Here is a 27,424-nt window from a genome sequence, read left to right as displayed (position 1 = left end):
TATAAACATATTGTTGATTAATAATTTGGTTATGTATAAAATTTTTTGTGAAGTGATTTACATTTGGATGAAATAAGGAATAGAATAATAATAAAGCTAATTTTAAGTTTGAGAATAGTAGCTAATTGATTTTTGATTTAATTAGTAAAATAGTGAGCTAATCCATATAAGACAAACAAAGAATAGTGAGTTAGTGCTATTTTTGTTCCATCCAAATATCAAATAGCTCAAAAGAATAGTGCTATTCTTGGATTAGTACTATTCTTGCTCCATCCAAACGCACCGACATGTGATGCTTTGTTAAATGTCATTAAATATAAATTGTTGTAAGTTTTACTATTGTTTGATAAAAGATAAAACTTGAATCAAAGTTCATTATTTGTCAATTGCATCATATAAGTATAGAAGATCACATCTTAATAATCGAATTTCAAAATTAGAAATTAATATTGTAATTAACAAAAAAATTAATTAATATAATCAATGGATTTATACACTCACTTTAATACTCATTATTGCATTTTATTTGCAATCGTTATTACGTTAGATATATATGTAAAGTGAATTTTTTTTTATATATTTACTTTTTGACTATTTTGATACCTATCAAAATAGAATAAAATAATTTATAATATATATGGACATCCAAAATTAACAATTTATAATTAATATCGCATACATATAATATTCGATCATATCCAAATTTTTATTCTTACGTTTATAGATTTAATTAGAAGATATACGAAGATATATTTGGCAGATAAAATCTCATTTTATAACATCTTAAATGAGAATAATTAGGATATATCTATTTGTAACGATTATTAAAAGTATGGTAGTTAATAGTAATGCTATGTTTATTATCGAAGCTTCGCAGGATAATAGGAAGGGGAAAGCTCCAGTTAAAAGTAATGGAGAGAACTTAACCGTTAATAATAAGTTATATCTGACGAGTCAATCTTCTGTTCCATGTTGTCAGTGTATTTTTCCTGTTACGAGTCACAGACATTGGGACCCGCCTCATTGAAGGCCTAGGTAAAATTCTTAAGCCAGTTGGACCCACCAGTCAGTTACACCGTAGCAGGAATAAATAGGGGAATCTGCAAGAAAGAACCCGGAGCCCCCTCTGCCGCCTCAACTTCTTTTCAGAATTGTCGTCTCGTTCTCTGATCTAAGCTCTACAAACCTTTTTCTCCTTTTCTTCCAACTATTTCTGGTAAATTAGTTTCCATATCCCGATTTTAGTGTTTAGCTCATACACTATCTCCTTTAGCCTCCTTTAAATATCTTGCGAAATTGAACTTGTAAACCCTACTCTGATCCATTCTTACGTTTTCAAGATTCCGTCTTTTCCATTTGATAATAAAGCTTGCACATGGCACCATTGCAGTTTTACTCGAGAAAAACGCGGTCAGCTTGCCGCCTGATCTTCTTCTCCGCCTCCGTCTCCTTTTGATATCGTCATCTCGTACAATTTTGAAGGTAACTCTATTTTTCATCTACGCTACGCTCAAGATTCTTCTCCACAATTTACAATTTTTCAATTTCTTGTAAATGAGAAATTCAACTATAGCCTTTGAATGATCTATTCGTTGCTTACAATTTTGTGTTTTGTCTCTTTGGATGTGAGCAATGTGTAATTGCAATTGTTATTAAAATGAGTTAGCACTTTTGGGAATATCTATTCGAGATTTTCTGGATATTTTGAGTTTAAAATGGATATATTCTTACTTGGCTGAGTAATAAAAAATATCTTGTTGGAGATAACCGGCATTGGTTGTACCTAATTCTGGACTGTTTTCTTATATCCAATTCTCTCATTCTTTCCAGGATTTTACAACTTTCTCTTTGACGAAGAGTAAAGTTTCAGAAATTAAAATGTTGCTTGAAGTGTCAGAGACGTCTAAAAGAGAGAGAGAAATCTTTGTGGAAGTTGATCCAACGGATCGGTACGGCCGGTACAAAGACCTTTTAGGGGCTGGTGCTGTGAAAAAGGTGTACAAGGCTTTTGATCAAGAGCAAGGTATTGAGGTGGCTTGGAACCAGGTATTTACTTTTTAATTTAAACATTAAATTCTGTTTAATCATGCTAATTACATTAGCTTCTGATCAAATTTTTTAGTTGATTAATTTGAATAATAAGACAAGAAGTCTGGTGCCTTTTGTTTTTTCTACTTGAACCTGTAAATTATTATTTTGTAGATTAATGTATAGTAGCAATCTGTTTTCCCTTCATTCAACTTTGTTTTATGCCCTCTTGTGTACATCATTTACATCTTGACATGCTTCTGCTCGCAAGGAAAATTGACCAAACAGTACTATGAAAATGTTAGTTTTTACCTGCATATTTACTAAAATTATACGGTTATTTTATGCTGATAAAACAAATGCAGGGTGAAATGTGCAAAATTCTGCCTTAATTTTTTTTTGTACATAATCAATGGTGGATGAGTGTAAAACATAAAAAAAATTAAAAACTGCATGGTTTTTTCTTCCAATGCAGCATGTAGTTCTATTTTTAATTATCGTTTATTCAATCTCTGTTAGGTTCAACTGAGAGGCTTCGTTGATGAACCAGTAATGCTAAACCGACTGTTTGGTGAAGTACGCCTCCTCAAATCACTCCACCACCCGCATATAATCTCTCTGCACAAGCAGTGGGTCAATCCTGAATCCCAGACCCTCAATTTTATCACTGAAATCTGCAACTCAGGCGATCTGAGGGGGTACAGGAAGAAACACAAGCAGATCTCTCTCAAGGCTCTAAAGAGGTGGGCCCACCAGATCCTGTTGGGGCTAGATTATTTGCATACGCATGAACCATGTGTGATTCACAGGGATCTAAACTGTAGTAATATTTTCATCAACGGCAATGTTGGCGAGGTATGGTTCTTTATTTTATGCTTATTTTTATGTGCACCCCAGGAAATTTTTGAAATATTACCTCCCCTTGTCTTGCACTAGTTCCTCAATTATGTAGGATGAAGGGTATGCAGGACATTACTTGTTTTACTGGGTGTAATTGATACTTTAATTTGAAGCATTATATAGTAATTTGGTTAGAGAACTTCAATTATGGAATTGAAAACAGAATAGAAATTAGGAACAAACTCAAGGCTTCCAATTAGATTTTTGGCTCAAACCTAAAAATTATACGTTCCTGAGTAAGCACTAATTTTTTAGTTATTTGATTATGGTAGTAGTTTTTCCCTCTCACTGAATTGGTTGTTGGATGAACATTAGGTTGTGTTATTGCCCTAGAAGTTTGTTGTCTTTAATTTAAGATTGTTTTAATGTCCTTTTTTTTTGCTTTTCGGAGAGTTCTGAGTTGTTACGCATCTGTCCTGGATCTTTCAAGAAAAGTATAAAGCATGCATTATAGTTATTTTTATGCACCTAAACAGAGACCTCTTTATTAAAATATAAACAGGTCAAGTTTAGATATTTTTTTCTATTAGGAACAAGTCAATTCTTGACATGGCATCTTTAGCATATGATATTACTGTATTACACCATATAGTAGAGATGTAAATAAAAAAGTTAGATCTAAACTGGGTCTCTAATGAAGTTGACCCGTGGATTCTGATCTGTGACACATACTTTTTTTTCGTGGCCTTTTTCTTGTGACAAGCTTTTAATTGAAAGGGTTGAGTCTTTCACTTTATGTGATGGTTCCTTTCTCTGAGGGATATTGCACAGGAAAGATAACTTAGTCAATAACTTTTCTTTTCTTCTAAGTACCTTTTCCATAAAGCTGTCCATTATACCCCCGCAACAACAACAACAATCCTGCTTCTTTGGTCTTCTAATAAAATCTTTTGTTACCCTGAACTCTGTAGTGGGCAACAGAAAGTGGTTCTTTAGAAAACTATGTGGGCATTATAGAAGTCATTGTAGGGCTGTCATCATTAATTTCAATAATTGAACAATATTTTGTACAAGACATAACCAACCATAAATAAACATTTCCTTCTAAAGTTAAGCCTACTATATTTGGTCAGATTTCTATTAAAAACTTTGCTCTTTACAACATAAATTTTATTCCCTTATATTGGTTCCTAAAATTAGATCTAATTATTGAGGATCTTACGGAATTAACCACCTACTGTACACATAGGTGAAGATAGGTGACCTCGGCCTAGCAGCTATTGTGGGCCGTAGCCATGTTGCACACTCTGTCCTTGGTACACCGGAGTTCATGGCACCAGAACTTTTTGAAGAAGATTACACCGAACTGGTCGACATTTACTCCTTCGGCCTTTGTGTTCTGGAAATGGTAACGATGGAGATGCCTTACAGCGAGTGTACCAACATAGTTCAAATCTACAGGAAGGTGGTATCTGGTGCCCGTCCTGATGCTCTGAGTCGAGTGTGCGACCCAGATGTCTTCCAGTTCATTGAGAGGTGTCTTGGCCGGCCACGGGTCCGCCCTTCAGCTACTGAGCTGTTATGTGACCCATTCTTCGATGAATTGGAAGAGAGGCATTTCTTAGTTGCAACGCCACTCACAGAAGATGGGAAGCGGGTTACACATGCCGATGCATTAGAGGATGAGCTTAACGGGTTTATGCTAGATTGAAAAAAGCATTGTATTATTTTTTTTTTTCATTTGATATGGTAATCTAGGATGCAGATGTATCTGCAAACATTGCTGTCGGTTACATTTTTTTTATCGTCAGTCATACCACCTGGCAAGCCTTTTTAGTCTGAAAGAAGAAGACATTAGAGATTAGCAAGTCTGGGGCAAGTTAATATTTGCCAGAAATTACCAGATTGATATTTTGTGTTCAAGAGAATTTGTAATTCATTATTATTATTTTTTTCATTTTCTGATTTTTTTTGTTCATCTTCTGTTTGGCTTGGCAGTTTGTTAAATTGATTGAGCTTAACTCGATTTGAATTGATTGAGTTGAGTTGAGTTTGTTAAATTTTCATTTGACATGTTCTCTGTTTTGTGAGCGTGTTAAGTCCTAATATGTTTACATTCATTCGTTTATTTGTTTATTATTTATTTATTTACTTGAAGGAAATGGAAGTGCGCCGATTAATTTGATAATCTATTTATGATGGAGAGAAAATAAAGCACGAAAGAAGAAAACAAAAGTTCTTCAGAAAGCAAAGAAATAACAAAGTTATCTCCAAGACTCTATGTAATAAATGTTGATGGGTCCCACGAAATTAACTTCTCTAATTATTATCAAAGATTTCAAATACAGTAGTTTCCTTCTCCAAACAAAGGAGTTTTTTTTTCCCTCACCTCATGTCTGCGCCAATTAAAAATGGATCTGTTAAAATCGACACCCAATAATTGAACAGTTTTCCTCATTCGATAACAAATGGAACTATGCAAGTCGACAATCTACAAAGAGAGCATTATTTAGGAGGTAATTATAGCTTATATTAATGTCACAATTTGTCATTCTTAAGCCACTGCTCTTTTCATGAGACTTGTTCAATTCAATAAAGCCGGAAGGGAAAATTACGACATCTTTGAAAGACTATATCAAGTAATTTAAATGAAGGAATAAAAAGAAAAGATAAAAGAAATACTTTAGTAGAGCATGGTTGGTTTCGGGATTATGCTCATATTATTCTTTTTCAACAATTTTCGGAACGAACCAATAAATTAAACGAATGTTGCCAAGTTTTACAAATTATATTCATACCTGAATAAATTGTTTTGCTAATGAGATTGGATTTATACCTGAATAATTTTACAAACATTTTTATTTGCTTTTTAGAATATCAATATTTTGATTTTATTATAAAAAAAACATTCAGAAATTATTTACACTCATATATGAATAGTACTCCTGCTATTTTTATTTACTCATCCAATTTATTTCGAATATTATTGTCATTGAGACCAGGCACTCGGGTCCTTAATTGATTTTGGACTTGCAATAAAAATGATATCGTGGGGTCGGACAAGTATCCTTTTCATTACTGTAAAACGTTCCTTTCATTCTACGGTCTGAGATTAATTCCCAGCTGCTCTGGGATTCGGAATAGCACGGGAACAGTATTATTGGGCTTTGAGATTGGTGGCAAGTTAAAAATAACGGTCTAGATCCAGTAATTGTAAAAGATTCCCTGTTACGGTTTCGGGGAGGATCTGAATTCATCGTGGGTCTGGCCTTATATTGGGTAGCCATTAACAACAAGCAGGTAAAATGATGATTCGAAACTTCTGATGAACAATGAAAAGTTGGAAATGATGATTCGAAACTTCTGACGAACAATGAAAAGTTGGTGTCCAGTACTGTTGATGGCTGATAAGAGATAGATAGAAATTAGAATTCGTAAAAATGCTCCAAAGCAGATTCATGACTGTGCAGTACCGTTAAATTGCAACTGTCATGCTCCTTTCGGAGTACGTAGTTAAATTATTCATCAACATTCACTGTAAAAAATTAAACCAATTACCAAACAAAAAGAACATTACTGTAAAATATCTGCATCCAAATTTGTCAATGATCACCATACATTGATATGCCTTGATAGCATTACAAGTCACAAGTTAGTTACAAAGAGTATTTTGATCTTCCAACTCGATCGCAACAAAAATTTTACAAGCCAACTAATGTTTTTGCCAATCTTCCAAATGTACATTACCGAATGCTATGATTCTAGCAGTGTTTCTTAATTTACAAAATAAGCCCTTAAATATGAGAACATAAGTCACGGTACATACATGAAACTTTTTTAAGTAGCAGAATTTTAAAGTACATATGGTTTCTCAAATGTAATTAGAGAGATACAGTGCCATCTCTTGAGAGATCATCGAAATTATTCAAGTTTTGGTTCCCACACTGATAGAGCGTAATATATCCTTCCCTTCCAACCCTGAAGCAGCCAACCACTTTCTTTTTCAATGAAGAATCCCTCATGATAGCTACTTTTCACCTTTTCACTGCAATCCTTAACTATGTCCTGATCCATTGCCAGCTGTTCAAAGCCTGCTAATGAGATTCTCTTGTGCCACTGCTTGTATGTCTCAGGTCTCTCCACCCAATTGTGCCCTTCGCATGCTACCAGATTAATAATATCACGAGCCAGCAACTCTCTTTCCAATACCTGCCTTCCCTCGTTATCCCGTGGAATTAATGCATCAACCATGTCGAAAAACATGGAGTAATATGATATAACTTTTCTAAAACGTGTGGTAAAGAAGGGGCCATAGGATGCATTTAGTATTCCTAGGATGAAAAGTTTGGGTTTCATCAGCCGTATAAGATTGAGGACTTGGTTTCTCGGGCTATCTATGGGGGATGTGTCGTCCCTTATATGCCTGAATCGAACCATACTGTTAACTATAAGCACTTCATCATCATCAATTTTGAGATCCTCAATACAAATGCACTCCCATAATGAGGCAATATATTGATATTCAAAAGGAACGCCAAAACTCTTAGCATATTCTTCCAACCTCACTCCTGTCTGTTTGATTCGTTCTGCAGGACGAAAGCCAGGCTGAGGCAGATCTATACCAGTAATTCGGAGTTTGGGAGGACAGCCTTTCCTCTCAGCAAGAGCTTGAATTAGAGCTGGCCATTGAAACCCAAAACTAATCCCTAGATCAATTATATGGATCTTTGATGCATTCTCGGCTACTTTACAAATGTAATCATTAGCAACTCGGTATGAAATCCTCAGAAGAGGGGACGCTTTAATGTACATATGAAAGGCCTTCAAAACTTCTCTGAAGGAAATTCGTCTATTGACAATTTGGCGATATGTCTCACTCCCTGTGCCAGCCAATCGAGCCGCAAGCGCATCAATAAGGATACATGCAAGTCTTTGTATACCATTGCCAACTGGAGAGGCTTGCTTCCTTATTTCTTTTATAAGTTCTTCAGCTGTTTTACGGTTATTGTGAGCTACAGCTTCAGAACATTGGATGAGGAGAGATTCAAGATCAATGTGGTGCTCTTTGTTTTCCTTCTTGGTAACTTCACATTTCATTATTTCTCGCAGATGAGAAACTTCTTCTCTCACATGCTCCACTCCATGGTTAAGTAGAATTTGATCAAACATTTCATCTCTTATTGTTTCCTCAGTAAAAAACACGGATTTTTTGCTATTTCGCCCCTCCAAAAGATTCAAATCGGTATCAGTTGAGCTTTTCTTAGTCTTGCGTCTATTCACCAAGCCATGGGCATTTTCTTCCACCAATTCGATTTCTGGTGACTTGTTATTCTTTTTATGTGTTGTATCCAGTGAAAGCCTACTGACATCCAAATCAATCGCTAAATTGTGGATGGTTGGAAGAAACTTCATTCCTTCTTCCACTCCTCTCTGGTACTCTTTAGTCAGTAAGCTCTCAATTCTAGAGTTTTGTGTCAAGCTGGTACTAATTGAGCTGGGGATGATTGGATCATTTAAAATGGATGTGCTTGAATTATGGTTTGATTTTAATTGGCTTAAAGCTAACTGGTTATTTGGTAAAGGTGGATATTTCTCCCCAAGGATATCGTAAAAGGGTTTCTCAATGTCAGGTAGAGCTGCCTCCTCTTGATATCCACTAAATTGTTCATCAACATCTTCTTCCAATAGAATCCGATTTATGTATTCTAGTGTTGGGTACAGCACAAAATCATTTTCATTATTTGGGTCTTTTTCGGGTATACTTTGTGAGATGTTTGTGTGGCTCCTGTTATTTATGAATGTATGTGGTTCATCCAAGTTGAAGAAAAAAGAGTTGTTCTCTTCAGGCAAAGCCATGGTGCATGGGGTTTTCCAGATTGAAGACAAATTTATTGACCTGGAAATCCAATTAGACAAAGTCAAATTATACAAAATTGAATAATTAGGCGGTAAAGTATAGATAAAATTGATAAATCGATAGGATTTCTTCTGTGCATCCAAGCTCAAAGAATGTTTACAATGTCAACAGTTTGCATGGGATTGAGTGGTTGGTTTGAACTTGAACCACTAAATCAGATTTAAGACTTAAAAGGAAAAGGAAATATATATTTGATAAGAATTTGGGATAGGCAAAAAGTTTTCACTATATCATACATTTGGCCAGATATCAAGATGGACCTGACTAAAAAAGGGCTTAACCCTTGAGACTATGAAAATGGATCTAAAATATTATCTGAAAAGAGTTGTGAAGTAATTAAAGTGATTGGTATAAAAATTAGAAATGCACTTACAGACTTGAATATATGAGTGAGGCTATGGTACTATGCATAGCGCATATTGGCCCACGCTATGGACTCAAATCTTTGGTTTGAAAGTCCTAACGGTTGATCCGAACCGTTCAACATTGTCTCCATATGGATGTGTACTTGTAAACTAAATTTTACCTTTTTAGAATTTTTTTACTATTTTTTCAGATGGGTAGAAAATCACTTGATCTGAAAATTCTGGACCATCCAAACACTGATTTTCTACCCATCTGAAAAAATAGTAAAAAATTTCTCAAAAATGAAAAATTTATTTTACAAGTACATATTCATATGGAGACCATGTTGAACGGTTCGGATCAACCATTAGAGTTTTGAAACAAAAATATTGATCTGTAGTACGGACCAATCAGCGCTATGTATAGTACCATAGTCTCACTCTGAATATATTAAAAAAAGAACCGACTAATTATTGTATTTCCGGAGCACCCCTTAACATAGATTCCACAACTGACAATGTTGCTCTATGAAGAATTTAGCCAAACATCTTGCATGCATACTAAATTAGTTACCACCAAACACAATCTAACAGAAGTAGTATTAACCAATATGAAAAATATGACAAAGAATCCATACTAGCTTGACTCCGGCAACTCTGGAAGTGGTAAATACATTCACTAATTAAATTGATGATTGGCAATGACCCACCGTACACTAGCAGTGAACCACATTATCTTAGCCTAAATGGTAGTTTACTGCTAATAAAAGAAATCCCCTTTCCTTTTGCTTGTTTGTAAAATCATGAGTCGTTTCTTTATTTTCACAACACTACAAGGGCCTTGTTGATTGTAATTATTCACTCATGTCCTTCTAGTTTCTATTTCTTGATCAAATGTCCTTCCATCCACACAATTGCTTAGGTCATGTCAGCCTAAGCAACTACAATGGCTGGCCAATGGATTTTGCTATTATAGTTGATAATTATAACTATTGGATCCAATACAGGTCATGATTGGGACCTTTTCTTGAGAAAATAGTAAATAGAAAAAAGAATGAAAACTTTTACTATTTTCAGAAAGGGCAGTAATCCTAAAATGAAAACTGGAAATAGAAAAAATAATGAAAACTTTCACCCAGTGGTTCTCGTCGAATCCGCATAGTAACTAGATTATGGCCAAAGTAAATGATTTTGAAGGAGATTTGGCATCATACCTCAGCAGAATGCTCCTACTTGATAAGCTACAATTGCGAACGGCTCCTTTGGATATTTTAATGAGAAAATTGGAAGTACTAGGAGGGAAAAGTATCCTCTCAGGTACCGTAAAATATACCCCTCACTTTACGGTTTGAGATTAGCTGCCAGACTCTTTGAGATTCGTTCCATGTTAAAAAGAACGGTCCAGATCTACTAGTTCTAGAAGATCCCTGTTATGGTACCGGGGAGGGAATTCATGAGGCGGCTTCTCCTCAATTGAACAGAGAAGATGCTCCTGTATTATAGGCGGCGAATTGAATAGAACACCTAAGGTAACATAATATTTCTACTTACATCTAAACCGTCTAATCAAAATCCGCACGAATATTAAAGGTTCCCCGTGCATTTCACCTAGGGGTGCAAACGGATCGGATACAGATCGGATAGTGCTCAACCCATATCCGTATCCGTTTTTTTTTTTTCGGATACGGATCGGATAGTAATCGGATACGGATACGGATACGGATACGGATCTGATATTAAACGGATACAGATACGGATCAGATATTTTCAGATACGAATACGAATACGGATATAATTCAGATTTCTAATTCAAAATATATATCTAATTAACTTGTTACACCATTACAAAATATATATCTAATTAACTAAAATTCACCAAAATAACTATAACTTTAATTAAAAATATCAACACAAAAGATACTCTTTAAAGATATTATAATACAAAAGATAAATAAACACAAAAAAAATTCTCTCAAGTGTTAACATATCCAGATATCTAAAAAATTAAAATATCCGGATCCGGATAATTATCCGTATCCGTATCCAATTTCAAAACTCAATCCGTATCCGTATCCGAATCCGCAACTATCCGTATCCGAATATCCGAATATCCGAATCCGCAAAAATTCAGATACAGGTCCGAATTCAGATAGGTAATATCCGACCCGTTTGCACCCCTAATTTCACCTCGGATTGAATTGGCCGGATTCTAATCGGACGGCCCAGATATAAATATATATATTCTGTTACCGCAGATTTATTTCTCGTCAGTGAACGGTCAATTAACGCAACTACTTGTGGGCCCCACAACAGTACATTAGGCTGTAAATAATTGGCTGGGTTAAAGAAAGAAGAATGGATTTTTGAGTTTGATAACTTTCAGTTCCGGTTCTTTGTAGACAAGCGAGTACAATAAAATGGATAAAAATATTGAGAAATCTGTTTTGCTCCATGCAGAATATCAGTTATTTATTTTTCATTTTTGATCGTGCACTGAGTGAAATTAAACTTGCTCTGTTAACATATTTATCCAAAAAAGTTGTTAACCACTACGATGATGCACCTGCAACAATATTTATGTTATTATGTACCATTTAATTTTGTAACTCCGCATGTGTAATTTCTGCACAGCCTATCTCAAGCCTATCTCAAGTCAGGAAAAAGGAGAAGGGTTCGTGATAGGCTTGACGAGCCAACAGCAAAAAAACATCTTATGAAAATGAAACCCTCACGAATTGAGGCAGGAGTAGTACTAGGATGGGTGACCTCCTGAGAAGTCTATTTGTTGCTGATTCCGGCTGAATTTCATTTCTGATTTACTCAACTTATTTGAGAATAAAGACTTAGAAGAAGATGTACCGTTTCATTTTGTAAAGAGGGGAGATCTAAATTTGCTCTGTTCGCTGATTATAAAGAAGGTCAAACTAAAATGATTTTTGATCTATGCTCTTATCAAGTTCTAAATTGAATTTGGTTCAACCAAGCCACAAAAATCTTGGAGTTGAGGACGACTGAGTAGTTTCTAAAAAAAAAACTTTAGCTCCAGGATAATTCTAGCATAAAAAAACTTTAGCTCCATCGATGAAAATATGTAATGTATGTTGTCTTGATAACAAATTTTATTGTGCAAATATCAGCTCCATATTTGCATTTTATTATTTGATAAGTGGGATATTTATCATAGTTGAGATAAAGTGAGATTATGCCTTTTAAAGGGGAAATTGTTTGGTAAAGTGGGATTCTTTTGGATCCGGATCATCTGTCTCTAAAGTTACTGTCGGTTGAATCAGGAATGACTTTTAACATTTAAATATTTGATTTGGAACTCATTCTGAATTCACTTGGTAGTGACTCTGGAGGCAGAAATTTCCTACCCTCAGGTACAGGAGATTCGGTCTCATTCTTTCTTTTATTGTTGAGATAAAAGTAGGATTGGATTTGGTTGTTAGTCAATAGTAAATTGAAACGGTAAAAGAACAAAACCAAGCAAGCAAGGGGAAAAATAATATTTGGAGAAATTTTCATTCCCCTAAAACTATCTCGAAATTACGTATTTCCTCTTCTAAAATTTATCTCCAACACAATTATTTCTACATGTACAATATTACAAAATCTTACTTCACTAGTACAAACTTTAATAAATTACACAATTCTCCCCTACATTCATTAACTAGAACTGCATATATATATGTATACTTGAATATTATTATAGCTTAATCTTTTCGGTGCCTATTTGAATTATAGAGGCCTGCTTTAAGATTCGTGCCAGGTTAAAACAGACGATGCAGATCCCATTATTGTACACGGTAGGATACCGCACCGGATCTGAACTCCTCAATCTTGATTAGGCTTCCATGTGGACAAAGCAAGCAGGATTCTTCCCTTCCACCCCATCACAAGCCATCCATTCTCTTCACCCATAACAAATTCTTTGTGATATAGGCTATTAAACAAGTTTTTTACCGTATTCACGATTGCCCTCTCTAATGGCATTTGTACGAACCCGACCCTTGCAATTCTCGACTGCCAATGCTTGTAAGTTTCGGGCCTCTCTACCCTCTCTGACCCTTCGCATGCTATGGTGTTCAAAGCTTTTTGGCCCAAATGCTTTTCTAAACAAGACCTCTCGGGGTTGCCCCGTGGCATGGTCGTGTCGAGCATGTCAAACAACGCAGAATAGTGGTATAGGGCTTCTCTAAAGCGTGGGACAAAATAGGGGCCATTGATCGAGCTATTAACAACTCCAATGATGAAGACATGCGGATTGATCTCCTTAATGGTTCTTAGAACATGATCCCTAGTACTATCCACAATAGTTGCTCCATCAGAGAGAATTTCAGAGAAAATGCAATTTACAACTAGTAGTTCACTTTTGTTGACATTAAAATCCTCAATTCTAATGTTGTCCCAATCGGAAGAAGCAATACCTTCGTACTCAAAAGGAACGTTAAAGCTCTGAGCATAATCTGCCAGCCGCTTCCCTGTCTCATTGACTCGCTTAGCAGGACGAAATCCCGATTGCGGAGTGTCTATACCAGTAATTCGAATTTTAGGCGGTGTGCTTTTCCAATTAGAGAAGCGCTCAAAAAATGAAGGCCACTGAACCCCAAAAAGGATCGAAAGATCAATTATGTGGATCCCTAATTCATCTTTCTGTGCATTAAAAATTGTTTGATTGGAGAAAAATGCTGCTGCTCTTTTGTATGGGCAAGCAGCTAAATAGAAGCGGTAAGCCTTCAACATATTAGGTAATGTCACGTGCTTTGATGCAAGTTTTCGATAAATCTCGCTCCCAGTACCTGCTAAACGAGCCTCTAGTCCATCCACAAAATAAATGGCCAATCTTTGTGACCAATCTCCATTAGGGGATGAGTGTTCTCTTATTTTTTTTATTTGCTCATTTGCTGTGATACGGTCATTAGTGGAAACTGCTTGTGCACAAGTCATAAGAAGAGATCTAAGGTCCACCAAACCCTCATTTAATTGCTTTTTGCTCCCGGCCTTCGAAGTTTTTAAATTTTTTAAACAGGTTTTCTTGGATTCATCTTTCATCTCTTTTTGAAAAATTTCGCGTATGGTAGTGACATCGTCCATGTACTTCTTTCCTCTGCAAAGAAGGGTTTTATCCATTTTCTCATTTCTGACAAGGTCATCAGAACCAACAGCTGTTTGTTTCAGAGCTCTTCCCTCTATTACATCCAATTCTGGATCGTTATAATTTTTTTTCTTAGATCGAAATTCATAGCCATTTGATTTATTATCTACCTGACTGGTCTTTTGAGGTTTCGACGAAGCCGTGGCTCCCATAGAGGACTCCGAACCAAGAACTAGCTTTTCAAAATTTGGGACAAACTTCAATGCTTCTTCAACACCTTTGTTAAATTGCAAAGAAAATTCAGTTTCCCGAACCGCATCACGAGTGTGATTTAAATTATTCAAAGGATAGGAATCGATCCATCCATTTTGGTCTGAACCATTGCTCGATAGTCCTGAACCACTATTACTATCATCACCCAGAACCTCAACACTGTCAGGGTTAACGAGTGAAATGTCACCTGGAGGAGAAGGGTTTTCTTGTCCCAGTATATCGTAGAAGGTTTTCTCGGTAGCATGAAGTGCCGCCTCATCATCATAGGTACAACACTTTTCATCTATATCTTCTTCCAATAACATCTTATTTAGGTAATTGAGGGTTGCATCTGATGTAAGATCATAACCTTCACAGTTGCTTTCGCCACTGCTTATGAATGAGTGAGGTGTAGGATTGTGTTTTTGGTTGTTACCAAAAGTAAATTGGGTGTTGTTTATGTGGCAATCAAATAACAATATTTCTGGTTCCTCCAAGGAGTAACCTAATAAGGAATTCTCATCCATTGATGTGTATAATTGCTTTTGCAAAATGCTGTCCCTTTCAATTGTAGGAGAGATCGCCTGCAATTGTAATCATGTATTAAAATCTTAATAGAATGAGGAAAGGAAGTAATATTTTCTACTAGAATAACAAAAATTCCAAATGTAAAATTCTTTGAGAAAAGAAAATTGACATCTTTTAGGTAATATTTTTCAAGCAAGAAATATTTTTTAGAATTGTTCTTACAACCAAGAAGCCGGCTCATGTTGGACAAAGGTTTTTTTTTTTCTTTCTTCTTTCTCTAATTGTAATTGTAATTTGACAGTGAGATATTCATACTACCCCCCCCCCCCCCCCCCCCCCCCCCCCCCACACACACACACACACACACACCCACATAACTAATAGAAGTTCCAAGAAACCTAGACCTCAAATTAGAGAAGAATAGCAGATCTAGTTTCAATTCTCTTCACCATGTGTGCTACTGTGTCTAATACTCGGATTTTTTTTGTTTATGAGGTGGCAAGCAATTGCTAATACTCGGATGCTACTCTCCTTAATAAAGGGACCCCATCAAATTTGGTTAAAGGAAGAAATAAAAGAAGAATGAAAAAGAAATTTATAAGAGGTGAAAGGTAATACCTCTAATCAACAATAACAGTAGAAGAACGGGAAAATTTAAAAACTCAAAGAGAAATACTCTCTTTCCTCTGAAATAAAAATTAAAGATACGACAAATTATGAGCAAGAAGAAGAGGTTAGTGGGATTGCTGGAAGAGTGGAAAAGAAATAAAAAGAAGGCGGCGTCATGAAGTGGATAAGTAGATTGAATTCGTATCCTCTGCATTAATAGGTGATTGATTGCTTGCTGGAGTTCTGCACTAACCCAAAAGTTCTGCTGTAATAGGTGATTGATTGCTGGAAAGACATCTGTTTAATAATTTGATACTGTGGGGTTAATTAAGTCATTTAGCAAATTCAATTGGTGTCGTATGCAAGTTGTAAAGAAATTTGATTTGGATACAGGACGGCGCGTGGAATAAATTGTGGAATTTGTTTAAATCGGTGTCTTCAGATTTCCTTTCTAACAATTTATATTTACTGTGGAAAAAAATGAAATGGCTAGTTCAAATTAATTTCAGCTTTGAGTTCAACCATCAATACTAGCATGTTAGGTGTGCAGGCGAGAAAGATATGTTGTTAACGATTAATTGTTTTATTCATTTTCGTACAATTAAAATGTTATTTAATATTTTTTTTGCAAATTTTATGTCTTTTTATAGAGTTTGGCTAATATAACATCAGTGTCATTTTAGCCTATATAACACCAACTCTAAAACTTATCAAATCGATTTTGAACGACTAATCAAAATCATTCAAACCGATTTACATTATGAGTGATGCATTTACATACAATTTTTTTTTTTATATTTTCGAGTTATTTTAGTATCAAATCAAGCGGTAAAAATATTGAAAAATGAATGTATTAAAATTAACTTAAAACTCACACATTTGACCACTTGACTTAATACTAAATAAATTCGAAAAGTTATAAATTTTGCATGTAAATGCACAACTAATGAAGTAGATCGGTTTGAACGGTTTGGATTCACCGTTTGAAGTCGATTTGATAGGTTTTAGAGTTAGTGTTATATAGGTTGAAATGACACTAATGTTATACTAGCCAAACTCCTTTTCATATACGATTAAATTTATATCAGTGTTTTTTAATAGTACACTATAGCGACACAATAGCGCGCTATAACATTTTCAGACCTTAAACGCTAAGTTATGGGATAAAAGTGCGCTATTTCAATTATGACCACTATAGCAGTAATAACAGTCCGCTATTAGTGCTACACGCTATGCTACATATATAGGCTTTTATAAATATAAAGGTCCAACGGGAAATTAATTTTAAAGATCAATTTTTTCAAGATCCAAATTGATTTTGTTTTTAAATAGAAAAGTATATATAGTTTATTCCATGATGGTTCGGTTTTTTTTAATAGAAAAAAATATATAGTTTATGTCATGATGCTTAGGTTATTTTGAATGGAAAAAGATAGATAGTTTATGATATTATTAGGGATATTTTGAATAGCAATTTGGGTTTGTACTGCTTCAATATGAATATTTTAAGAGGAGGGTTCAAATGCCTCCATTTTTTGTGCCTCCACCATGTCTCCATTTTTTAAAACTTTAATAACTCAAAATTTGAAACTTAAAAGTCAAAATAAAACCGTTGGATATGATCTACGTCATTTTATTTATGCATGTGTATAAAATTATGACATTTCAATTTTATTTTGATTGTCATCAAGAGCTTGTAAAAAATGCATTAATATGGATGATTTCTAGACGTTGATTTTTGAACTTATTGATTCCTATAAAAACAAAATTAAAATGTGATAATTTTTTATGAGCACATAGGGAAAATAACATAGATCACATCTAACGGTTTTATTTTGATTTTTAAGTTTTAATTTTGAGTTATTAAAGTTTTAAAAAATGGAGGCATTTGAACCCTCCTCATATTTTAATTCCTTAATCAATTTTGTGTTACTTATTGCTCTATGAATTAGGAGAAATATAAAATATAACCTTTTAAACAAAAAACGCTATATAGAATAGCTTTCACTATAGCTACGCTATTCACGATAGATTTTTTTTTTTAACCTTTCCGCTGTGACACGATAATTACTATTTAAAACCTTAATTTATATTGAATTTTACTAAACTTAATGTGTATGATATGCATAAAGATTTAGATCAAATTTAGAAAAATATAACTTTATTTTGTACATAGTTTTAAAATTGTCAAATTAGTTTAATTTTTTTATAACTGAATTCCACTTTATTTTTTTACTACTAGTCTGCTAACTAAATTCTACAATTTTAGCAATTGAATGTGGGCTTAGCTGATCCTCTCCTCCTGAATTCTGATCCATATACCAATTTAATAAGCAGGCCAGATATGTCGGTCACTAAGGCACTAATCTCAGACAAGCCTTGAAGCTTACAGACCGTCCGATTTCATCGGACGGTAAATAATGTTCATGGATCCTGAAAACTTTGATACGAAGAGTCGGAGAGTGCGCAACCCCTGAGATATCTCATATTTTGCGTGACCTACATGTTCGGTGCCTATTCGGGGATAGCGCAGGGGGCCAGTATTGTTTGAGCTTTGAGATTCGTGCAGAACGTCTTTGAACGGTTGAGATTTTCCAAAAAGTCACGCAAAATATGAGATATCTCAGAGGATGCGAATTTGAGTCGAAGGACGAAGAAAAACCTCCAGAAAACAAAAACCCTAAAACGGTCAAAATAACTTGAGAAGCCCCGACGAAGCTGAAGGAGAAGAAGAGGCGCTAAGCAATGAAAGCAGCCAAGCGGGGGAAGGGAGATGAGGAGAAGAAATCGAGTAAAAACGAAGAGGATACGAATGGTCTCTTTGCCTCTTGCTCCTTTTCTGACCTCGGCCTCCATGCTACGTTGTGCGAACATTTACAAGGTTTTGCACTGAATTCGATTTGATTCAGTAATTTGTTCCATTATTTGTATATAAATGGAGCTTGAGAGGTTGATTATATTGTTTAATTGGGTTAGATAAAATGGGCTTCCAAAAGCCTACGAAGATTCAGGCAGAAGCAATTCCAGTGGCCATTTCTGGTCGCCATGCGTATCCTTCTATAGTGATTTTTTAATAAAAATAAATGTCCATTTCAATTTCATTATTTTTTCTATTATAGCACACATGTTTTCTAGTTGTTCAATTTGAAGGCCTTAACTTAAGAAAATGGTGAAGGCTTGTAAAGGCTGCTACTGGTACTGGCAAGACATTAGTGTACCTCGCTCCAATTATTCATCTCTTGCAGATGAGACAGCCTCGAATTGATCGGTCCGATGGAACTTTTGGTAAGCAATTACGCCTACTCATTTCTTGTTGGCACATACATTCCTTCTGGATAATTTTTTTTTTTTCTAAGAGGCAACATAAGTTAGTCACTGTTATTAATTTTTTTTATTTTGATGCAGCACTTGTTCTTGTGCCAACAAGAGAATTATGCATGCAAGTGCATGGAATAGCTCAAAAGTTAGTGCATCGGTTCCACTGGATAGTTCCAGGATACATAATGGGTGGTGAGAACAGAGCCAAGGAGAAAGCTAGGCTGCGCAAAGGTATTTCGTTTGTGATTAGGGCGGTATTCATATGTACTTAGCAACACCTTAGGATAGTATATATATACCCCTTCAAAACCCCAGAATTGCCATTGGGAAAGCTGCTAAATTAGTATGATTTGACAAATATTTCCTCTGGTATTTGGCCAACAAACACTTTTAGTTTAATCCAAGTTGGTATTATTTCAAAAACATTTAACAAGTAGAGTAATTTTAAAATATTAGTTATCCTTTTGTAAGAACATAAACAAATGCACCTTTTCATGTTTGAAAGGCTGTACATGGTATTTTCAAATATTTAATGGGGGACAGAAATACTTGGATTTATAGATACACATGGTATTTTCAAGTATAATGTGTTTAATGTAAAATATATTTTTCAGGAATATCTATTCTGATTGCAACTCCTGGACGTCTTCTGGACCACCTAAAAAATACCTCATCTTTTAATTATTCAAATCTGCGGTGGATTGTGTTTGATGAAGCTGACATGATTCTAGAACTAGGGTTTGGAAAGGCATTAGAAGAAATTCTCGATTTCTTGGGTTCGAGAGCTGGAGATTCGGAACAAGCTGGGAATAAAAAATGTGACGTTAAAAAGGGTTCAAGGCAAAACTTACTGTTGTCAGCAACGCTAAATGAGAAAGTGAACCGGTTGGCTAATTTAAGTTTGGATAAGCCAGTTAGAATTGGATTAGATGAAAATGCAGTTTCATCAGATAACGGAGAGTTATTAATTAAAGATTCAGTTGATAGTTACAACCTCCCCGAACAGTTGCTTCAGAGATATGTTAAAGGTAAGCCTGAGTGTTTTGAATAGATGTATTTTCTTGTTATAATTTTGTCATACTTTTTCCACTGTTTATTTGATCGAATTGTAATTCTTGATTTTGCAGTACCATGTGGTTCAAGACTTTCTGTTCTTCTCTCTATTCTTAGAGCCTTGTTTGAGAGAGAAGTCTCCCAAAAGGTGAGTCTGTAATTCTTTTAGATATATATATATTTTTTTTAAAAATTTGAAACTTCTCTTTCTAATTCTTGAATGGAACTGAACCTTTTTTGTAACTAGGGGTAGCATATTTTATTAGAACCAACTTGATTGTGCCAACATAATGGAATAATGGCTTGGCTTTGTGTCAGAAACTCTGGGCCTCCTGGCAGGTTGGATCAGAATGTGGTTACAGTTTGCATGAAGATGCAATATTTTTATTTAGTTTTTTTTTTAAGAAAAGGCTGCAACAACTTATGTATATATTTACCATTAAAATTACAAAGTAACTAAATACCATTATTTTTATCTAATAACATTACAATTGCAGGTGGTTGTTTTTCTCTCAACGTGTGATGGAGTTGACTTCCATTATACACTCCTAAATGAATTTAAATTACAACCAGAAACCAACCAAACCTCGAAGTTTCTCAATTGCAAAGTTTTTCGGCTCCATGGGAATATGAAGCAAGAAGATCGTGCCAAGGCATTTCAAGGGTTCAAAACCGAGAAATCAGCTCTGCTTCTGTCCACTGATGTGGCGGCCCGAGGTCTTGACTTTCCAAGAGTGAGGTGTATATTACAATATGATTCTCCAGGAGAAGCCTCAGAGTATGTGCACAGGTAAAGTTTCCTCAGTATGATTCATTTTTTTGGTGATGGCGAACCGAACACCAAATTATATGAACTTTTTCATGAATTTTACGAATTATTCGCGAATTTTCCCATAACTTTTTTTTTTGCTTGTGGGACAGAGATTTCTCGTCCGGATAATTCAAAATCATTTCTGAATTATACCTGAGTTATTTCTGAATCACAAACTTTTGACATTGCCAGACCGAACCTGAATAATTCATTTGTCACTATGATACTAACTGTGCTTTGTTCATATAGTTACTTAAATGCTGAGATATATTTTTAATAAAACAGGGATCAGCATATCTATATTGAAAATTCTAATTTAATGCTGAGTATTGTTTACTACAAAGGCTAGTTAATTACATAGTCAAAATGTACAAGTAATGCTGATGATCATATAATAACCAAGGAAACATTTTCTGTTGAAAAAATTAGCAACTTCTTTTGGCAAAGAGCTTGCTTTGCCAAATTTCATGACCATTGAATATTTTGCCTGTATGCCCTCTTGACCTTTCCGAATAAAATAAGTTTTTTGCCTTCTTGCAGGGTTGGAAGAACAGCTCGGCTCGGTGAGAAAGGAGAGGCTTTACTCTTCCTCCAGCCTATTGAGTCTGGTTATTTGCGGGATTTGGAGTTACATGGTGTCTCTCTGAAGGAATTCCCCCTCGAAAAAGTTTTGGATAGTTTTCCTTTGTCGCGACAAGGCATAAAGAATTCTTATAAAAAGCAGCCAGTGTCTTTAGACATGCACCCTTGGATTTTGTTTCTGGAGCGAGCACTCGAAAGTTTTGTCTCATCAGAGGTTCAGTTTATATACATGCTTTATGTCTTGTGCTTTTCTTCTTCTTCTTTTTGTTTTCCATCTTGTAGCAGAAATAATATAATTTATTTTTTATATATGCAAAGCAGCCCTCGATGAGAAAACTTGCAAGGGATGCTTTTTGTTCGTGGGTGGGTGGATATACTGCACATCGAGGTGATCTAAAGAAGATTTTTGTGGTGAAGAAGCTTCATTTGGGACATGTGGCAAAAAGTTTTGGTCTCAAGGAACAGCCTTCTTTGGTTGGAAGGGTTCAAGCAAAAAAAAGGAAAAGAGAAGAGAAAAAGGAGAAATCATTCAAACAGAGAAAGGTCACAGCAAAGAAGTATCAATCTTCATCTTGAGTCTGTCATTTTACTTACCGTGATACAGCCGTACAGGGTAAGGAATTTACCATTTTCTCCGCACAAAAAATTATGTATCAGTAAATTTTGTTATATCATGTGGGTTACTTTGTATTTGTTATACCGTGTATATTATTATTCGCATTCAGTCTATGGTTCTGTAATGGGGATAATATGTTGCTTGCATTTTTCCACGCTGTGAGCAAATGATAATATTTTTAGAGTTTGTTAAAATGATCCGAGGAATTGGTCAATTTATGGGCTGGTACTCAGAGAACACAGAAATTTGTACTTCAATTTTAATTTGTCCATTTCTAAGTCTCCTACACTCCAGGGTACACAAGGGCGAGGGGAGGGGAGAGGTGAGCGGACACCATTTACTCTCTTCAGAACAGCAAAATTTGAGGGGGAGAGGAAGGGAGAGAAGGTGAATTCTATGCACAAATTCAATGAATTTATAACCCTAATTTAAGGTGTTAGATGAGGTGAATTTGTTACTTAACTCTCCCCCATCCCTTTCTCCTTACCGTATGTGTTTTTTTTTTTAATTGTATACAAATACAAAATTTCTAAAAAAAAAAATTGTATGTTTCCTGCTATTTAATTTTGACTGATCGACTTAAAGATCCTTGTTTACATATAGTTTATTTTATTTCATATATTTTAGATTTATTCATTTAATTTCAGTTTTATAGTATTTAGTAACACTACTTGTACAATGTTAACCTCTAATTATGCAAAAACAAAATTAGCTACAAAATAATTAAATAGATATGACGAAGCATCACGAGGCTTTGCACCTAGCAAATATAAATTTCACCACATACCATCATTAATAAATCGCATGAAAATTAGATGCGTGTCCGTATCAGATGTGTGTTCAATACAAGTGCAAGGCCGTAGTTGTCGTATTTGTGAAGCATAGCTATAGTATATACTATATTTACGTTCAATTTCAGTCATACAATCTACACGAGTCATTCTAAATTAAGAACTAAATAAAAGCAAACAACTCACGACTGAGCATGAAGAAGCAAGTAAAATAAAATATAATTAAAAATACTTCGTATGAATATATATGCATGTTCAATGTACGGTCCTCTGTTTTTTTGTTAAGCTACTTGGCTGGTAAGTGAAGGGTGCTGAAAACAGAAGCAGATTACAACTGCAGTGTAATTTTCAGTTTGCATTGAGATATTTTTGGAACAAAGTAAAACTTACTGATACTGTATTTGAGGGTTTTCACCATCTCTACGGAGCTTGAAAGCTTGATAAAGAAAAAGTAAGCCTTACTTCCAGTAACGTACCTTCCTGTTGTAAATATGGGGATCAATTACACAAAGTTCAGATAGCTGTACCAGTAACTTGTATTGGGCTATTTGTTTTCATATTCTTATGCCTTATGTTTTGTATTCGGCTGAGCCCATTCGTTTTGGTTTTAGTTAGAAAAACAAATGGAGAGAGAACTTGTTTAGCCCAATAATCTTCCCAACAAAAGATAAACTTGTCTTCTTCTTGTACAGGGGAGGCATTCATAGAATGAATGGACAAAATTTTTCCTCATTTACTCTTCTTTATCGTTTTCACTAATTTTCTTTTTAATACTTCAATTTCGGTTTATTTTAAATTTCTCCATGATATTCTCTCTATAAGCACAGAGAACAACTTAGGAAACCGAGGGTTCGAAGTTCAAGCAAAACGGGCCAAGAGAAACTAGTATAGTGGAAGCTACATTGGTCCAAATTCTCATCCAAAAGTTGAATCTGTAAGGTCTTATGTAATTGATTACATAGGTAGTTGCAATGCTAGTATTTGATTACCATGTATTGAATAGCAAATGTCCTCAACATGTTTGATAAAATTCTTAAATTAAAATTTCTGTTATGAACTTAAAAAGTTGTGGATGCGCGCCTGCCGAACTTGAATGGCCTGTACCAATTTTTTGTCTAATTACTTCAGTTTGATGCACCATCTCATTGGTAATATCATTCTGTTCTGGTTTGATATTTGGGCTGATAGTCTTAATCTGTTCTGGACCAGTTACCAGTTGGTACCGTGCCTTTCTTGCATACTTGTTGTGAGGTTTGCTGAAAGATGGGGACTTTTGTGTGAAGTTAATGTTGCAGTGTTTTCTTAAAAAAACTGATGTCAGGTTTGAAGATTTTTTCCTCTACCTGTTAATAACAAATTTTTGAAATATTTTTTCTCTACCCATTAGTGACAAAGTTAGGACTTCTTTAGACAAATTGAGAAAAACTTGGTGTAGTCTTTGATCACATTTAGTGTAATAGTTGAATACCCTCAATGTGTTCGATAAAAGGCACATAACATTAAATCAGACCCCTTATTATATCATCTCAACTTTTACTGGGACTATATCAGGAAGTAATTTTGAGGCAAATGGATCTGTCAATTAAGTGTTTGGTACAGACATGTATCTGGTCCCAGGTCCAGACCTGAACTGGTACAGGTCTGTATTAATTCATATCCTGACCTGAACCAGTACAAAGACTAAGTATAAATAACTAGTAAATTTCTTGGTACCCTTTTGGCCAAACTTCAATTGCTTCTAAAACACCAAAGTTGGATGAAAAAGAAGTATTTTTTTTTTATTTCAGTAGCAATAAAAACTAAGGAGAAAAGAAGTGTGTATCAATGACATGACAGAAAGATACAGCCACAAACTGGTACCAAGCATGCCAAAATATGGTATAGATACAGTGCTTTTATTTCTCTAATCTCTCAAAATGTAAAAATAAACTTCTCTACAGCAGTAGCCTCAGCTCCTCTCTATTGTTCCCTTTCATTTGTATTGCCAGTTCTTTTGATCCTCCAAAGCAGCAATAAGCAAAGTTACTTCAAGGAGTACCTTCTCTCATTCATGGCCAAATCCATATGCATGTTGCTATGGTTGCTCCTCCATTTCCTTTTTGCCAAAGCTAGAACTTATTTGAATATCTGAAGTATACCCTTTCTTATAACTGAATAAAAAATTCAGCAATTGAACCGGTTGACCCACCGGTATGACCAAATCAATAGAGGTAATAAACAAATAAACCCAATATCCAGATGATATTTCCCAAAAATGCTACATCCATATGCCAACTTTGTTGTCTTCAAGAGATGGGCTAATATGCTTTCATAAAAGGTTTTATTTTACTGCACATCTATATCTTTGTTTTTAAAGTCAAAACAATTGATCCAAACCGCTCAACATGGTCTCCATATTAAATATTCTTGTAAACCAAATTTTACATTTATTTATATTTTTAACTATTTTTTAGACGGGTAAAAAATTAATGTTTTTTTTTATGGTTCAAAAACTTTAAATTAATGGATTTTCTGCATATCTAAAAAGTTCGTAGAATTTTTATAAAAAATGTGAGAACCAACTTTTGATCTAATGGAAAAGGCAATGCCTTGTTTAAAAATAGTTGATGAGACCTCCAATCTTTACTCAAAAAAATGTTTAATTTGGTTTTCCAATACATCATATGAATATCAATTAATGGTTTAGATTGATTGTTTGGACTTTGACGACAAAAAAGAAAATATTAAGGATGTGAAGTAAAACGTTACCCTTCTTAAAACATATTAGCCATCTTCATCATTCAAACTTTTGGAAAACCTAGAGTGGAGGGCGATTGAGAGGCTCCTGAAACAGAAAACATGTACCACCAAATTAATAAAATAGATATAAAACAAATCTCAATACATAATATAATTGATAGGCCTATATTCCTTTATTTCCTATAAATACATTGTAGATTGACCATAGGATGGGAAAGCACCGAAAATACGATGGCATTACATGTGCAAAATCAGTGTGCAGATTATTTGAACTAAAATGGTCTAATTTGGTATTGTACCTGAAGAAGAGATAAATTATGTTATTGGAGAATTGCTGCTAGACCTTTATAACGACATACATGATTTTTGTAGGAAGATAAAAGGGGAAATTCATGTATACCCCTCAAAAGCATCGAAATTACGTTTTCCTCCCTTTAAAATTCATAATCATATTAACCCTTCTAAATTTCAAAAACTCACAAATTATCCAATTACCCTTTTTACCATTTCTATTGGAACTCATTTTTCTATTTATAAAGTACCTATTTACACTTTATTAAAAAATAATAATATGTAGTCTTTGTAAGAAAATGTTCTACCTTCTAACTTGTCAGTTTTTAAGATAAATAGTTCATTTATCTAGTTGTGACACACATACACAGTGACATTCTACCATACGCTTGTGTGTGCGTCACAAGTATAAGAAAATAAACCATTTGTTCTCACAACCAATCAATTAGAAGATTGAATATTTATCTTAATCATGCTTACATATTTCTTTATTTTCAACGAAGAGTAAAATATGTACTTTATAAATTTAAAATTAGTAATCAAAGAAAAATGAATAAATTGGGTAAATTTTTGAGTTTTTGAAATTTTAGAAAATTGAAATTTTAAATTTTAGAGGGAGAAATACGTAATTTCATGATTTTGGAGGGGTATACATGAAATCTCTCCCCCTCCCAAAAAAAATAAAAAAATAAAATACTGTCATATGTTTATTAATTTTTATTAAAAAAGGAAAAATCTAACGTACGCTTATTGTGACCAATTAATCTTTTGGTGAGAAAAGCATGATCTAAAAAAATAGTATTGGACCTCATTGGTAGTGTTGTTTATTTCGCTGCTTGGTATTGTCTGGCTTGAGTTAGCCTTTCTCCAACTGTACCAAAGGTAGAGAATGATGGCAGCAATTATGGCGAGGAAGGAGAGCCCGTCGTACCCCACGTTAGTTACAGGTAGCTCCAAAAATAACCTCAGAATGACTGAGAACAGAACGGATCCGGTAGCAATTATCATCACGCGCTTCTGGAACCACGTAAGATCCTGATTCGGTGCGCTTTTAACTAGGGAATACATGCAGAGGCCAATGCTTGTAAAAAGGCTCAGGCAAAGCGACACAAAGTAGGCATTGTATGGGAAGAGAAGTTTAGGTTCAATGGACTTGGGTGCGTTTACAAGAAGGGTTAACGATAAGGCAGCCACTGATACAGGCTGAGCGATTTCAGCTATGCGCTTTGACTCAGATTGTTGCAGGTCATCCTCATCCGCCGAGGATGGATTGACCGTGTCGATTTCCATTGGTGAAGTTGTACCTTCATTTGAACTCTCCCTCGTCATGGTGATCGGATCGATTTCAATTTGTGAACTCTCCGTCGAGGATGGATTGACCGTGTCGATTTCAATTTGTGCTGTATCACTTCCAGTGGTACTGGTAATTACAGGCCCGGTTGGTTCAGCCGGTACTGGTAAAGAGACAGGCTGTTGGCTTTTTGGTAGTTCGGTGGTGCTGTTGAAGGAATTGGAGCTGCGATTGCTCCTGTTAGAAATCCGGCGATATGAGGAAAAGGAAGACCCCATTTTAGGTTTTTGTTGTGTCTAGTAAGAATTGTAACTGCTAA

The 27,424-nt window shown here is 34.9% G+C and overlaps 4 protein-coding genes and 1 pseudogene across 6 annotated transcripts; 2 read left to right on the top strand and 3 right to left on the bottom strand.

Annotated features, from left to right (window-relative positions):
* The first annotated feature begins 1,209 nt into the window (after positions 1 to 1,209).
* Positions 1,210 to 4,838, top strand: LOC144573435 (putative serine/threonine-protein kinase WNK11). The gene is made up of 4 exons (XM_078323221.1): positions 1,210 to 1,482; positions 1,831 to 2,046; positions 2,548 to 2,883; positions 4,118 to 4,838. The coding sequence occupies exons 2-4, from the start codon at positions 1,879 to 1,881 to the stop codon at positions 4,577 to 4,579; spliced, it is 966 nt and encodes a 321-aa protein (XP_078179347.1). The 5' UTR covers positions 1,210 to 1,482; positions 1,831 to 1,878; the 3' UTR covers positions 4,580 to 4,838.
* Positions 4,839 to 6,663: 1,825 nt separating this feature from the next.
* LOC144573351 (scarecrow-like protein 14 pseudogene) lies at positions 6,664 to 10,418 on the bottom strand (annotated as a pseudogene). The gene is made up of 2 exons (XR_013517933.1): positions 10,344 to 10,418; positions 6,664 to 8,764 (listed from the first exon to the last, which is right to left on the bottom strand). The product of XR_013517933.1 is annotated as a scarecrow-like protein 14 pseudogene (transcript).
* Positions 10,419 to 12,660: 2,242 nt separating this feature from the next.
* On the bottom strand, positions 12,661 to 15,725 carry LOC144573427 (scarecrow-like protein 14). The gene is made up of 3 exons (XM_078323217.1): positions 15,623 to 15,725; positions 12,859 to 15,060; positions 12,661 to 12,761 (listed from the first exon to the last, which is right to left on the bottom strand). The coding sequence occupies exon 2, from the start codon at positions 15,001 to 15,003 to the stop codon at positions 12,964 to 12,966; it is 2,040 nt and encodes a 679-aa protein (XP_078179343.1). The 5' UTR covers positions 15,004 to 15,060; positions 15,623 to 15,725; the 3' UTR covers positions 12,661 to 12,761; positions 12,859 to 12,963.
* Positions 15,726 to 18,252: 2,527 nt separating this feature from the next.
* Positions 18,253 to 22,187, top strand: LOC144573305 (P-loop containing nucleoside triphosphate hydrolases superfamily protein). Its single transcript, XM_078323052.1, has 9 exons — positions 18,253 to 18,494; positions 18,590 to 18,662; positions 18,789 to 18,898; positions 19,019 to 19,162; positions 19,546 to 19,959; positions 20,059 to 20,132; positions 20,482 to 20,774; positions 21,336 to 21,591; positions 21,699 to 22,187. Exons 1-9 carry the CDS (start codon positions 18,359 to 18,361, stop codon positions 21,951 to 21,953), a joined length of 1,755 nt encoding a protein of 584 aa, XP_078179178.1. The 5' UTR covers positions 18,253 to 18,358; the 3' UTR covers positions 21,954 to 22,187.
* Positions 22,188 to 23,838: 1,651 nt separating this feature from the next.
* LOC144573444 (uncharacterized) lies at positions 23,839 to 27,146 on the bottom strand. 2 transcript variants are annotated; one of them, XM_078323231.1, is made up of 3 exons: positions 26,622 to 27,146; positions 25,533 to 25,608; positions 23,839 to 24,911 (listed from the first exon to the last, which is right to left on the bottom strand). In XM_078323231.1, exons 1-2 carry the CDS (start codon positions 27,141 to 27,143, stop codon positions 25,582 to 25,584), a joined length of 549 nt encoding a protein of 182 aa, XP_078179357.1. In that variant the 5' UTR covers positions 27,144 to 27,146; the 3' UTR covers positions 23,839 to 24,911; positions 25,533 to 25,581. The 2 variants fall into 2 exon arrangements, with proteins under 2 accessions (XP_078179357.1, XP_078179356.1); XM_078323230.1 differs by having other exon boundaries at positions 23,839 to 25,608.
* Positions 27,147 to 27,424: the final 278 nt, after the last annotated feature.

Source organism: Carex rostrata, chromosome 21 (assembly GCF_964058835.1).
Source record: "Carex rostrata chromosome 21, lpCarRost1.2, whole genome shotgun sequence".
Classification (NCBI taxonomy): domain Eukaryota; kingdom Viridiplantae; phylum Streptophyta; class Magnoliopsida; order Poales; family Cyperaceae; genus Carex; species Carex rostrata.
The sequence above is the reverse complement of the archived record's forward strand: the minus strand, read 5'-3'. Positions and strand labels throughout refer to the sequence as shown.

Coding starts and splice junctions, on each gene's coding strand:
- LOC144573435 (XM_078323221.1), top strand. CDS start 1,879: ATGTTGCTTGAAGTGTCAGAGACGTCTAAAAGAGAGAGAGAAATCTTT. Junction 2,047..2,547: donor TTGAGGTGGCTTGGAACCAG/GTATTTACTTTT, acceptor AATCTCTGTTAG/GTTCAACTGAGAGGCTTCGT. Junction 2,884..4,117: donor TCAACGGCAATGTTGGCGAG/GTATGGTTCTTT, acceptor CTGTACACATAG/GTGAAGATAGGTGACCTCGG.
- LOC144573427 (XM_078323217.1), bottom strand. CDS start 15,003: ATGGATGAGAATTCCTTATTAGGTTACTCCTTGGAGGAACCAGAAATA.
- LOC144573305 (XM_078323052.1), top strand. CDS start 18,359: ATGAAAGCAGCCAAGCGGGGGAAGGGAGATGAGGAGAAGAAATCGAGT. Junction 19,960..20,058: donor GCTTCAGAGATATGTTAAAG/GTAAGCCTGAGT, acceptor TTGATTTTGCAG/TACCATGTGGTTCAAGACTT. Junction 21,592..21,698: donor AAAGTTTTGTCTCATCAGAG/GTTCAGTTTATA, acceptor TATGCAAAGCAG/CCCTCGATGAGAAAACTTGC.
- LOC144573444 (XM_078323230.1), bottom strand. CDS start 27,143: ATGACGAGGGAGAGTTCAAATGAAGGTACAACTTCACCAATGGAAATC. Junction 25,609..26,621: donor TAAACAACACTACCAATGAG/GTCCAATACTAT, acceptor TTTCTGTTTCAG/GAGCCTCTCAATCGCCCTCC.